Consider the following 12,105-nt stretch of genomic DNA (forward strand, 5'->3'; position numbering starts at 1 on the left):
TCCCAGCAAAGCCTGGCAGCTCCCGACGCAGGAATTGCTGCCAGCTGCTTGAGCCCCTGCTCCTTTCCTGCCCACTCCAGCATATTTGCTCTTGAAGCCCATCCAGCTCTTGGGAAAGCCATCAGAGATGCTGGGTGAGCCCCAGTGACCTGCGTGTTTCCCAGCGTGACAGCAGCAGTCACTCACGCCTCTGCTTCTTGCGCTGTCCTGTGCTTGTGCTGCTCGCAGAGACGTTTGCCCTCTCTGCCTGCTCCCCAAGGACACTGACTACTTCTCTCTCTAACAGAGCCCTTGGGTTCTCTCTGGACAATCATTTACTTGCCAGTAAATGCAGTTTCTTGGGAGGAAGGAGAGGGCACAAGAAAAATCATTTGTAAATTGGCCTCATGTTTGGTTGGCATTTTGATCCAGATAATTTGGGGGTTCTTTAACTTAAAAAAGTCTTGCTTTATTTTGACCTTTTTCCAATATTTCTCTCTGAGTGATACTTAATGGTGAGGGCTGAAAAAGGAGCTGAGAAAATCCAGACCTAAATGACCTGTTTGATCTCCCACCGTACCACCACTCTGTCCCACCCCAGTGGCAAGTCTGTTTGCCATTCTGCTGAGCCAGACAAAAAAAGGTTTTGTTTTGGATTGACTCAGATGCTTGGGTTTCAGGACACTCCCCAAGGACCTGCATGAGCAACGAGTCACCTTTGATGCTGAGCAATGCCCAGAGACTCACTTGTGCTGCGTGAAGGCTTCTGAGCACCCCCATATCATCACCCTCCAGCGCCCTCTCCACCCCATGTGCCCAAAGGCTGCTGGTAGTGGCTGCTGCTGCTTTGCCCACTACTTCTGGAGACAAGTCAAGCTGGGCAAAGGGCTTCGTGGTGGATCTTCAGGCAGTCGTGTGAGAAGGGAGGGAGCTGCAGGAAGGGAAGGGGGCAGGCTATGAGGGCTGGCTGTGCTGCTTGGGCATTAAAGTCCTCAGAGGTGGCTTTGGCCTGGGTGTAGCGTGACATGGGATGTCACTGGTTCCTCCTGCCTCGGTTCTCTGTCTTAATGGAAGAAAATTTGATCTGCCTCCCTTCCCCTCACCAGCGAGCTAGGCTAGCCCGCATGAGCTCCAGGGTAAATCCAGCCAGGAGCAAGGATTGCTGCCCATTGCATGTGGGCTAGCGCAGCCTCACATCCCTCCCCTGGAGGTATTGCTTATATATAATATATATTGATATATATCCCTCCCTTCTGGTATTGCTTGGTTTTACCCAGTTGCCCTCACTCCAGTGAATTCTTGGAGCTGCCAGGAGATAAAGGAGGGAAAAGCAAGGGTAGGCAGGCAGGGACTGTCAAGCCAGCGCCCGCAACGCTGCAGATGGTGGAGATGGTGCTTCCAGCTCTGCCCTCCCCTGGGCGCCTCCAGACCCCCGGGGTGCTTGGCTTTTTGGTCACCTCTCAGAGCCGGCACAGCATCTTGGCCCAGCGTTGGCTGAGATAAGATCTGCCAAGACAGTTCGCAGTGACCCAGGGAGCCCCCATTCCCTCCTCTCCAGAGTGAAGCTGTCTCGAGGCCTCCAGGCAAGAGGGAGGGATTTCTGTGCACTTCAGATTTTGTTTTTACATCTCTCAAGTATTTTTAGTGCTCGTAAAAGTGAGAAACTGGGAGAGACCCAGCTGGGACCAGTACTGTACAACCCTCACCCAGAGCCTTCCCAGGGCAACTGAGTCCTCACATGCTGCCAGCCTGGTCCCACATCTCCAGTGCAGAAGGGCAAATGCACCTGCCCCTCTTCCCCCAGCGTCATCCTGATGATTTTCTGGGGAAACCTTGCCACTTTTATGGGCGCTGGACGTGAGGTACCAAATTCAGTGGTGGAGCAGGCAGGTGTTGCTTCCAGCCCATATAGTGCTGGCTCACACTGGCGTGGAGTTTCCAACTGGGCTTTTAAGTAGGTTGACATTTGTGACTGGGGCATGGTGAAATCTGCCCCATGCGTCCTACCACGCAGTTAGGTACCTTGTAGGATGGACGCAAAGGATTTGGTCTAACCCACCGTAGGAAGAGCTCTGCCCGCATCGCTGCAGGCAGCTGTGCTGACATGGCCCCATCAGCCTTTCCAGTGTTACCCTGGTTCTACAAAGGAGCCTGGAGAGAAGCTGGTCCTTTAACGGGCTCTCGCGGCGTGGGCAGCCAGCGGAGCATGCCGGCCCCGTGGGACTGTAGTGGCAAAGTTCTGATCTGCAGGTGGATAAGGAGGGGCAGCACAAGGCAGTGCAGCAAGGTGAGACTACAGGGCCAGCGGAAAAGCTACTAGCCTTTGTCCTCAGCCTCCAGACACAGGGGAGAAGGGCTGGGGACAGCGGGTGGGACAGAGCTGCTGCCTCCTGGGCTGTGCGAGGTCTTCACAAGCTGCTTTTCTAGGGACGCTGCTGTTTCAGTGAGACCCTGGATTGGAAAGCTCTGCAGTTTGGTTTCTTCTGCTAAAGGGTAATCACAGAGCGTAATTGCTGGTGGCTACACTACCAGGCCTTAGCCAGTTCCCTTGTGTTACAAAATGCTCCTCTGTGCCCCTGTGTTGCCTTTCTCAAGGTGTCTAAGAGCTGCTGTAGGGTAGGGCTGAAGACTGGCCCTACCACGTAGCTGGCAGGAGATCATGCAACTATCAACAGTGCTTCCAGCAATTAGGGCTCAGGTATTGTTTAGGGATTTCAGCTTCTTTCTAGCTGGAGATCTCTTCCTTCCTGGTGCTTACAGCTGAGGCCGCCCTGCAGAAACCGTGTGTAATGGGAGACACAAAAACATCGTGGGTGGGCCCTGAGCGCATTGCTCAAGGGAGTGCCCATCCTCAGGACAAGAACAGCATCCACTTACTTTAGGTGTCCCCAACAAGTGACCCCAGGGTAAGGGCTAGGCAGATGGACAGAAGGGGAGGGGTGCTCGTCTGGACCCTTGCTGAGACAAGCACAGCACTGGTTTGCGGCCCTGACCTCCCAGTGCTCCCCTGGGGCTGAGGGAAGGAGCCTGCACACCGATGCTCTCCCATGGTCCAACATTCACGTGCTGCCTGGGTTCATTGCTGTCTTACTCCCAGCTGACTTTCTGTGGTGTGTCTGGATTGCTAGCTGCTTCCTCTGCCATACAGAAATGCTCCTGAGCTGCATGTCCCTGGCTCTTTCCAAAGCTGCCTCTGCCCTGCTGCCTGCATGGGGCCCCAATGAGGTTGGAGAATGATTTTATGTGGCCGTCAGTCTTCAAGACCATCCACAGAGCATTTTCCTTCCATCTGTCATTTTGAGAAGAAAGCAAAGAAGAAAAAATAATAAACTCAAATTATTGCCTAATAAACACAGAAATCAGTGCTGCTTGCTCAGCCTGCGGGCCACAATTAGATGCCATCAGCAAATTTGGGCAGCTTGCCTGGGCTGCAGTCTTTCATCTCTTGAAGACTGACAGGCATCTCGGGGATCTGCAGGCAGAGGAAGGAGCTGGGATACGTTTGAAGGACTTACCCAGCTCTTTGGGGAAAGAGTACATGGTTCCAAACCATGGGGAAGAAAGGAGTATTGTGTTTATGTTTATTAATTAAAGGAAGCCCCATACCAGAGGAAGGGATGTTTAGGCTGCAGTGCTACGGTCTCCAGCCCCATCTCCAGCCCCATCTCAGAGTACTGCCCTGGTTCGTGCAGCCCCAGCCCAGCTTGTCTTGCCGGGAGGATGCGCTGGGTAAATCCTTCCGGGAAGTGATGGGACTTGTCATTTGAACATCCTCATAGATATATGGCAGCCTTGGCAGGGCCATTGCATGTCTGTGCATGCATGCAGGAACTTGGCATTTGGTTTGAAGCATGTACCTTCCTCTTCCTCCTGGGACTGCCCCACAGACTGCTTTTCCCAAAGCAAACAGTGAGACCCGCGCCCAGCCCAGTGACTCAGGATGCCTTGGCAGGGATGCGGGGAGGCCCTACAACTCATCTTCTCCAGGTCATAGGAAGGGAGTGTGGCCCCTGGGCTCAGCCCCATTTGTTCCTGATCAAAGAGAGCCAGCTATGCTGGTTAGGGGGTGGGCAGTCCCCCCGGGCAGCCCACCACTGCAGCAGGGCTGTGTCCCCCCATCTCCTCACCCAGGACAGAGGCTTGTACAAGGAAACAGACCCTGGTGACAGTTTGGTGTTGCCCAAGAGGCTCTGGGAGTTGCCCTGCATGGGGTGGCAAGCCTGTCCTCGCTCACCTCCACGCTGGCTTGCACGGTGCGGTTGACTGTCTGGATGCACGCTGCAAAGTGAGGAGCAGGATGGTCTCACCCTGGGGCAAAGGGCCTCCTGGGGCTGCTGCTGTGCCCTGCGAGACAGGGGGGACAGCTGAGAGCTGGAGCGAGAGGCACCCTGCCTTCACCCTTGGTGCCGGCTGGGGAAGGGTGCTTGCAGAGCCAGGGAGGGTGGCAAGGGGAGCACCCAGGGCAGGGAAGGAGGGCGCTCAGGGCGGCAGGGGCCAGGGTGCTCCTGCAAGGGGAAGGGAAGGAGTGTGGGGCCGGGCAGAGCAGGGGGCAGGACACCCGGGCTCCACTCCCCGCTCACACTGGCCTCCACATCTACTCGTCCCCGGGGAGGCAGGGCTCAGAGGTGCTCGGAGCAGCTCGGAGAAAAGGTGCTGAGACCTGTCCCTCCTCCCAGGGAGGAAGGAGGGCGAGAGGAGCAAGCCTGCCGAAGCTCCTTGCTCTGAAACGTGATCCTGTTGCAGGCACCTCCCTGGGCTCCACCTCACCCTCTCCAACCTATATATGTCGCCGGCCTTGGCTGGGCACGGGGGACACTGGCTCACGCGGTCTGCCGGGCCCCGGGGGATCCCTGCGGATGGAGCGGCCAAGGCACCAGGGGATGGCGAAGAACACGTACATGCGCTGGCGGCTCCCGCTCATATGCCTCCTCTGGGAGGTGGCCATGATCGTCCTCTTTGGGGTCTTCGTGCGCTTCGGCCCCGAAGCCGATGCGCACTGGGAGGAAGAGAAGAAAGAGATGAACCTGACCAGCGACATAGAGAATGATTTCTACTTCCGATACCCATGTGAGTATTCGGGAAGCCTAGTCCTGGTGCTGGCTGGTGCCTATCCCATCCATCCCATCCCATCCCAACCCATCCCATCCTATGGCAGAGCCTGTCAGAGGCAACATCTCCACCGATTGCTGGAAAGTCAGGCTCTTGCCTTGAGGCTGGTTTGGGGTACACGAAAGAGCAAAAGAAAAGGCTCGTGGCCCTCCAGTGCTCTTGGGGCTCTGTCAGCAGGGTACCGTGACACCAGTACGTGACATCTTTTTTCCAGAAATAGGGCTGACGTGTTCCCAGCACCCTGCAAGTTTCGGCTTGCTGCCCCCTCCCTCAGCTCTGGATCGGAGTGAGCGTTTCTGTGCATACGGAGGAACGGCTGTTGAGATCCTGTGACATCTTCCTCCCCTTCCTACGTCCTCCCCCTCACTAGTAAATTACCCTTTAGCTACTGGCATTTCGATGCCGGAATCCTCCTAACCTGCCAGGTTCCCAGGGCTCTTGGGTCGCTGCATCATATTGCCACGGGGATTATTCAGGTGGTTAAAGCCCTTCTGGCCAGGCGGTGTCCTTGGCTGGCTTTGATCTCCAGGGCTGGTCATCTTTGTAAGCCGTTCAGAACAGGCTGCTGCTGTAGGCAATTGTTTCCAAGGAAGCAACAGGCCTGAGTCATGCATCTATTTAGAACATTTCCATTAAAAACACCTGCTAAATCAAAGGAGCTATAGAAACCTGTAGCTGCTGAGGATTAGCTAGTTCAGAAAAGGATTTGCTTACAGAAACCCGCTGCTCAGCCAGCCTCCGGGTTAGTCTACGGCCGTGGCTGCCCTGGGCTCTCCCTCAAGATCCGCCCTTGGGACTAACCCCACGCGGGTTGGCATGAAGCAGCAGCAGTGCCTGAGGGCTGCTTTTGTCACTGATGTGCTGGGAGGACATCAGGAGTCCAAGAAAGAGCTTGCAGGAGCTAAGGATGTGACATCTCTTCTGTCCTCGTATCCCATCCCTGCTCTGCAGCGCCAAATATTCCCCCTCAAATGGCTGCATGGATTCACACAACTAAATCAACCTAAGAGCAACTGCTTAGCTTCATTTAGCTTTGAATTACATCTTGGTTTCAGACCTGGCTATAATGATTTGTGCACTGCATAATGCAGAACTGGCTGGTGTAGCTCCGCCGATGCTGTGGTTACCTGTTCTACAGCGTGGGTTTGCTGGTGGGAGTCTCCCGGCGGGGGAACCCAGCCTTGGGTCTCCTGCTCTTTTCATGGGCAGAGTGGCCTCCAGTGTGAGGGTTTGCATGGTTCAATTTGTAAGTATGCAGCATTTCAGCTCACTTAATTGCAAAGCGATGCTTATCTGATAGAAATGTGAAGCATTAAAAAGTACAGCAGGTTTACTGCACCGAGTTCTTTCAAGAGGCTCATGCAGGTTTGGTTTCCCCCGGGGAAGGGCATCTGAGGGGCTCAAGTCAGCAGGACTGAGCATTTGTGGGAAGAACTGGGTCTTTCTGGTTTAAGCACTCAAAATCTCACAAGATGGGATCCTGGTCTCAAGGGTATTTTGCCACCGATTTCAGCAGCATTTAAAAATGTATTTGTAAATTTCCCTTGTTCTCGTACTCTTCTTGCTCTGAGCCATCACCAGGACCCTGGTGGGGTGGATGCATTGGATGGACCTACCCAAAATGACCATTCATGTGTTTTTAACAAAACTTCACTGTTCATTTTACATGACATTTTCTGAGTTTTATATAAAAGGGAAAAAAACAATCTGAATAGAAAAATGTTTTCCTTTGTACACTCCATTAGCCTCTGGTCTTCTCTTGCCCACAGCTTTTAATAAACATTTTTTACTTTCAAGGCTGAGCCTTTTAACCCAAAGTCAGTTTCTGAAAGCTAAGCCATTTTCAGACTTAGAAATGTGGGAACATGGGACAAACACACAATTTCTCTTGAATTTCCCCCCTACTGCCACTGATGTGGTTAGTTTTCTTTCACCACTGACTTGAAATGGCACTCACAGCCCTGCCTTCCCCAGAGCTGATGGTCCCTTCCCTCTGCACAGCTTTCCAGGATGTCCACGTGATGATCTTTGTGGGCTTTGGCTTCCTCATGACGTTCCTCAAGCGTTATGGATTTGGAGCCGTGGGTTTCAATTTCCTCCTTGCTGCCTTTGGGATCCAGTGGGCTCTCCTGATGCAAGGCTGGTTCCACTCTTTCAAGAGCGGGAAGATCCTCATTGGAGTGGAGAAGTAAGGAGGAGATGGGCTGTGGGATGCCACCTCTTGACTGGGCAGTGGAAGAGGTGGGATGAGTTACGGAAAAGTGTTTCCTCATTAAACCACAATTATCCTTCCCCTTTTCCAGCCTGATCAATGCTGATTTCTGTGTGGGCTCTGTGTGCATTGCCTTTGGGGCCATCCTGGGCAAAACCAGCCCCATACAGCTCCTCGTCATGACTTTGTTTCAAGTCACGCTCTTCGCAGTGAACGAGTACATCCTCCTCAACCTGCTTCACGTAAGGCTTTAGGCAGCACCCGCTTGGTTCTGCTTCTTCTCCACATCTCTCCAAATTGTCTCCCTTTGCTATGGCTCCACCAAGCACTGCCTTCTTAAGCATTTGAAATGCAAGAATTCAGGCAGGAAAAGTAGAGAGATTAGAAAAGAGGGCATCAGTGAGGGGTACTTCCCTGGGAAGGGAGATGTCCCGGAGTTTTACACACAAGCCTGGCAATTCAAGAGCACTGGGTCCCTTCACCGCAGCTCCCGAGGCAGACAGCGATTCTTAGCACAAAGGGTCGGTGATTCTCTTTGTGCCTGAGATTTCCCTCTCATCTGTTTTCCCTGCTGGAATATGGGCATTGTAGAAGGAAATCAAGTGACAAAGAGGACGAGATGTCTGCTGACAGAGGCAGGGTTTCTGCCCTCTGAGAGAGGGCTTGGAGGGCTGGGAAGCAAATGAGCTCCCAGAAGACCTGAGTGCACAGGGGAGCCAACCTGGCTATCACTGCAACCTGCTTGCCATTGGGAAACTCCCTTCTGCTTTGATGCCTTCCAAGGGGAAGCTAAGAGGAATGCCATGGCCATGCATTGGACCGAGTGAGTGGGATAGATAGAAAGACCAGAGCATTTTTGTCCCCATTTTCCCATAACTGAGTGCAGGCTGGATGGATGGGTGGGCAGACAAGCTGGGCATGATGCAAACCAGACCTCAGCTCCAAGACAAGTGGTGATTGCAGAAGCAAACCTCTGTTTTCCAATGGCTGCAGGTTAAGGATGCGGGTGGCTCCATGACCATTCACACCTTTGGAGCCTACTTTGGCCTCACAGTGACACGCATCCTGTACAGACCCGACCTGGAGCAGAGTAAGGACAAGCAGGGCTCCGTGTACCACTCCGACCTCTTCGCTATGATCGGTGAGTCCGCCCCCCCTCATGGGTGCTGGTACATGCAGACCACTCGGCTGCAGAGGGCTGGTCCCTCCTGCATCTCTGGGAAAACCAAACTGAAACCAGGATCTGGGGCTGAGAAGCTCTGTATCCCGGTCCTCCACCTCTCAGAGCTACTCAGCTCCCTTCATCAGTGGCTGGGCTGAGATGGTGCCTGGGAAAACAAGGTCACATTTTGGATCCCCCTCTCTGCCAGCCCCTCCTGATGCTGGTCCATCACGGGGGCCAGCTCCAGGGCAGCAGGACTAGGGGATTTAAGTTCCCCCTGTGCAGAAATATCTTCTTTAGAGGTTTTTTCAATCCCTATATTCTTTCTTTTCCCTTTCTCTTCTTTGTCCCCTCCTCCCCATCGCACCAGGTACCCTGTATCTATGGATGTACTGGCCCAGTTTTAACTCGGCGATTTCTGATCATGGGGATGCCCAGCACCGGGCTGCCATTAACACCTACTGCTCCCTGGCCGCTTGTGTACTCACCACAATGGCCTTCTCCAGCATGCTGCAGAAGAAGGGCAAGCTTGACATGGTAAGCTGGGAGCAGAGAGCCCTGCACTGCCCAGAGGACTTATAATGAGGTTGATCAAGGGTCTAGGAAGCGATTGGCACTTGTCCTTTGCTGGGCAGATACTGGGTTTCAAGGTGTGGTGGTACAACAAGCACTCAGGCAGAAACCCAGAGGTTTTATTGAATAAGCAGATGGGAAGTGAGTTCTGCAGTGCCTGAGGTGCAGAGTGATGCCCTGCACATGGTGGACTTAAGTCACAGCAGAGGCTGGACTTGCTCTGCCCAGAAAGCTACTGACAGGCATGTTGCAGAGCCATGTTTGGCAGCACTCTCCAGCAAGCTGAGCAGGGCCTGCGCGGCAGCTCGTGAGCAATCGGGGGGCTGACTTGTATGTGTTATGTGTGTGGGTGACATGTCTCAGTGACAGCAAAGCTTGCATGACACACGGGTGAGACAATTTCCATCTCATCACAACTCCCCAGCCCAGATTTGTGGATGCAAAGAATGTGTGTGGTACGGGGAGTGGGAGTCTATGTGTGCCTGTGCTACAGACAGAGGCTGCCTTTTCTTCTCTTCTTGTTTTTCACCAACAAGCAGGAAAATGGGCCCTGATATTTCCTCTGGAAGCATTTTCAGAGCTGATTCTCCCGCTTTACCATTTGCACTATCCCTGAGCAATTGCGATCTCCCCAAGATGCCAAGACAGGGTGGTTACTTCTGCAGGTCCACATCCAGAACGCAACACTGGCGGGCGGCGTGGCCGTGGGCACCAGCGCAGAGATGATGCTAACTCCATACGGCTCCCTCATTGTTGGGTTCATCTGTGGCATCGTGTCCACGGTGGGGTATGTCTACCTCACGGTGAGTGCTGCTCTGGGGGTCTGCAGCCCTGGTCCTGCTAAGGAGGCCAGGAATGGATTCACTTCCCTTTGAGAATTCCTGCTTTCCACCATCGCTTACGGACATGCATTTCTGACTCCATTTACTGCCCCAAAATGCTCAGGAAGGTTCAGTCTCCCAACAGGAGAGTGTTTGGAGCATATGTTGTTATTTTATCTTGAGCTTGGCTCACATTTTTGCTTACAAGTCCTTAGCTCTTTAATGGGACACAATATCACTCTTCCTTCTTAGCTTATCCCAGTCCTCCATGGAAGGAACTAATCCTTTCCAGGGCTGTGCTTATATCCCTGATCTCTCTCTACCTCCCTTCTCCTCAGCCTTTTTTGGAGTCCAGGTTGCACATCCAGGACACATGTGGCATCCACAACCTCCATGCCATGCCAGGCCTTATTGGAGGCATTGTGGGGGCCATCACTGCAGCTGCAGCCACAGAGGATGTATATGGAAAAGAAGGGTAAGACAGCTTGAAACTCTTCCATGAGAATAGATTTTACCTGGGGCTCTTTGGGCTGGGAGTGAGGACCAGTTAACAGCCCTTGTTAATTGTCCAGAATTGCCCCTTTCCCCCTCAGAAACATGGGGTGCACTGACTGTGTTGAGCTTACTGAAGTGTAAAAGACTCATCCCTTGCAGCTGACTTCTGGTGGCCTCAAAAAGTGAGCCATAACCCCACTCACTGGCATTATTCTGGGGCATGGTGGGTGGGGAAGTGCTCCTCCCTCCATCCCTGCATTGTTTTGGGGGGTCAGGTAAGGCTGAAGATCTGAAATACAAAAGAAATGTTTATATTTTGGGCTTCTCCTAGGTAAAGCTTTGCCAGGGGCCAGAGGAAAAGGAAGTGAGCGATGTTTTGTGTCATTGCAACACTCTCCTGGTCCATTGCAGAAGAGGGATGGGGCTGGGGAGGAGTCCCCGAGGGAGCAGGGAAACATGGGTCCTCCAGAGCCAGGGAAGATCTGCTGCTAGGAGCAATCCTTGCCATTTCTGCTCTCGGCAGGTTCATCAAGGCGTTTGACTTCACTGGTGCGTACCAGACGCGGACACCCAGTGTCCAAGGAGGGTTCCAGGCGGCCGGCATTGTGGTGTCCATGCTGATGGCTTTTGCCGGCGGGGCCCTTGTAGGTAAGCAGGAGGGGAACATGGAGAGGGGAGGGTTTTATCCAGCCTGTGGGTGACACGGAGGCATCCACGTACTCCTGCTGCGGCTGGATACATCCTTCCTGCTCGCCTTGCGAGGGCTGCAGCCCCTGGCCTGCTCACATGCCCTGGGACGCCCTGCAGCGGGAGCACCCCAGAGCCCACAGGAGCCGGGGATGCCAGGCAGCCATGGGGCGGGAGCCAGCTCGAATGGGAATGGAGAAAAGGGGGATCAGCACGGAGCACCGTGCCAGGGCTGCGCTTGGCCCCTTTGCTGCGGGGACGGGTGGGCTCCGGCCATCCGCACCCTGCCTGCATGCCACACGGCCCCTTGCCCACCGCCCTGCCCTTCCAGGGGCCATCCTGAAGCTGCCCGTCTGGGGCGACGCTGCCTCCGAGAACTGCTTTGAGGACGACATTTACTGGGAGGTGAGGCGGGGAGAGCTGAGGCGGGGGGAGCCGAGGCCGGGGGAGCTGAGGCGGAGGGCGGGCGGGCCGGCGGGGCTCGGGGCCGAGGCCGGCGGCGGGAGCGGGGGCGGAGCGAGGGGGGGCGGAGCGAGGGGGGGGGGTGGGCGGGAGGCACAAGATGGCGCTGTCGCCCCGCGGGCGGAAGGGCTGCGGCGGCCCGGCGCTGAGCGGGCGCTGCCGCGCTGCAGGTGCCGGAGGAGGAGGAGAGCGACGCGTACCACATGCACAACCCCGACAAGGCCGCCTCGCCCTGAGCCGCCCCCGGCCTCCGCCGGCCCCCGGCCCTCCGCGGGCTCTACCCCCTCGGCCGGGCTGCCGGGCTGCCCGCCATCTTCCCGCCCGCGGGGCTGTGCCCACCGCCTCTTCCCCCATCGCAGCACCCCGGGCCCCCTGCCTCGGAGGCGAAGGCTCGCTTTCACCCCGTGAGGACGAGGCACACGGCTCTGCCCTTCTCTCCCGCTTTTGTAACGAGCTGTTGTGAATAAAATAAAAACGTGTTCTTCTTTCCAGGCCTTGTGTGGGTAGCGGAGCAGGATGGCATGTCGCCCAGGCCCCGGCAGCACAGAGCGGCTACTGGGAGAGCCCTGGGCTGCTGGGGGTAAAGCGGAGGCACTGGGACACTC

General features: G+C 55.0%; 1 protein-coding gene across 1 annotated transcript; it reads left to right on the top strand.

The window, feature by feature from the left end:
* The first annotated feature begins 4,835 nt into the window (after nt 1-4,835).
* Nucleotides 4,836-11,736, top strand: RHCG (Rh family C glycoprotein). Its single transcript, XM_068410577.1, has 10 exons — nt 4,836-5,046; nt 7,090-7,276; nt 7,392-7,542; nt 8,294-8,441; nt 8,833-8,999; nt 9,701-9,838; nt 10,195-10,331; nt 10,875-10,999; nt 11,370-11,443; nt 11,671-11,736. Exons 1-10 carry the CDS (start codon nt 4,836-4,838, stop codon nt 11,734-11,736), a joined length of 1,404 nt encoding a protein of 467 aa, XP_068266678.1.
* The last annotated feature ends 369 nt before the right edge of the window (nt 11,737-12,105 follow it).

The sequence above is a fragment of the Nyctibius grandis genome, chromosome 11 (assembly GCF_013368605.1).
Source record: "Nyctibius grandis isolate bNycGra1 chromosome 11, bNycGra1.pri, whole genome shotgun sequence".
Taxonomy (NCBI): domain Eukaryota; kingdom Metazoa; phylum Chordata; class Aves; order Nyctibiiformes; family Nyctibiidae; genus Nyctibius; species Nyctibius grandis.

What these genes read in the sequence shown, in the direction of transcription:
- RHCG (XM_068410577.1), top strand. Translation starts at nt 4,836, where the DNA reads ATGGAGCGGCCAAGGCACCAGGGGATGGCGAAGAACACGTACATGCGC. An exon ending in TCCTCCTCAACCTGCTTCAC is followed by an intron (nt 7,543 to 8,293) that starts GTAAGGCTTTAG and finishes CAATGGCTGCAG; the next exon opens with GTTAAGGATGCGGGTGGCTC. An exon ending in TGGGGTATGTCTACCTCACG is followed by an intron (nt 9,839 to 10,194) that starts GTGAGTGCTGCT and finishes CCTTCTCCTCAG; the next exon opens with CCTTTTTTGGAGTCCAGGTT.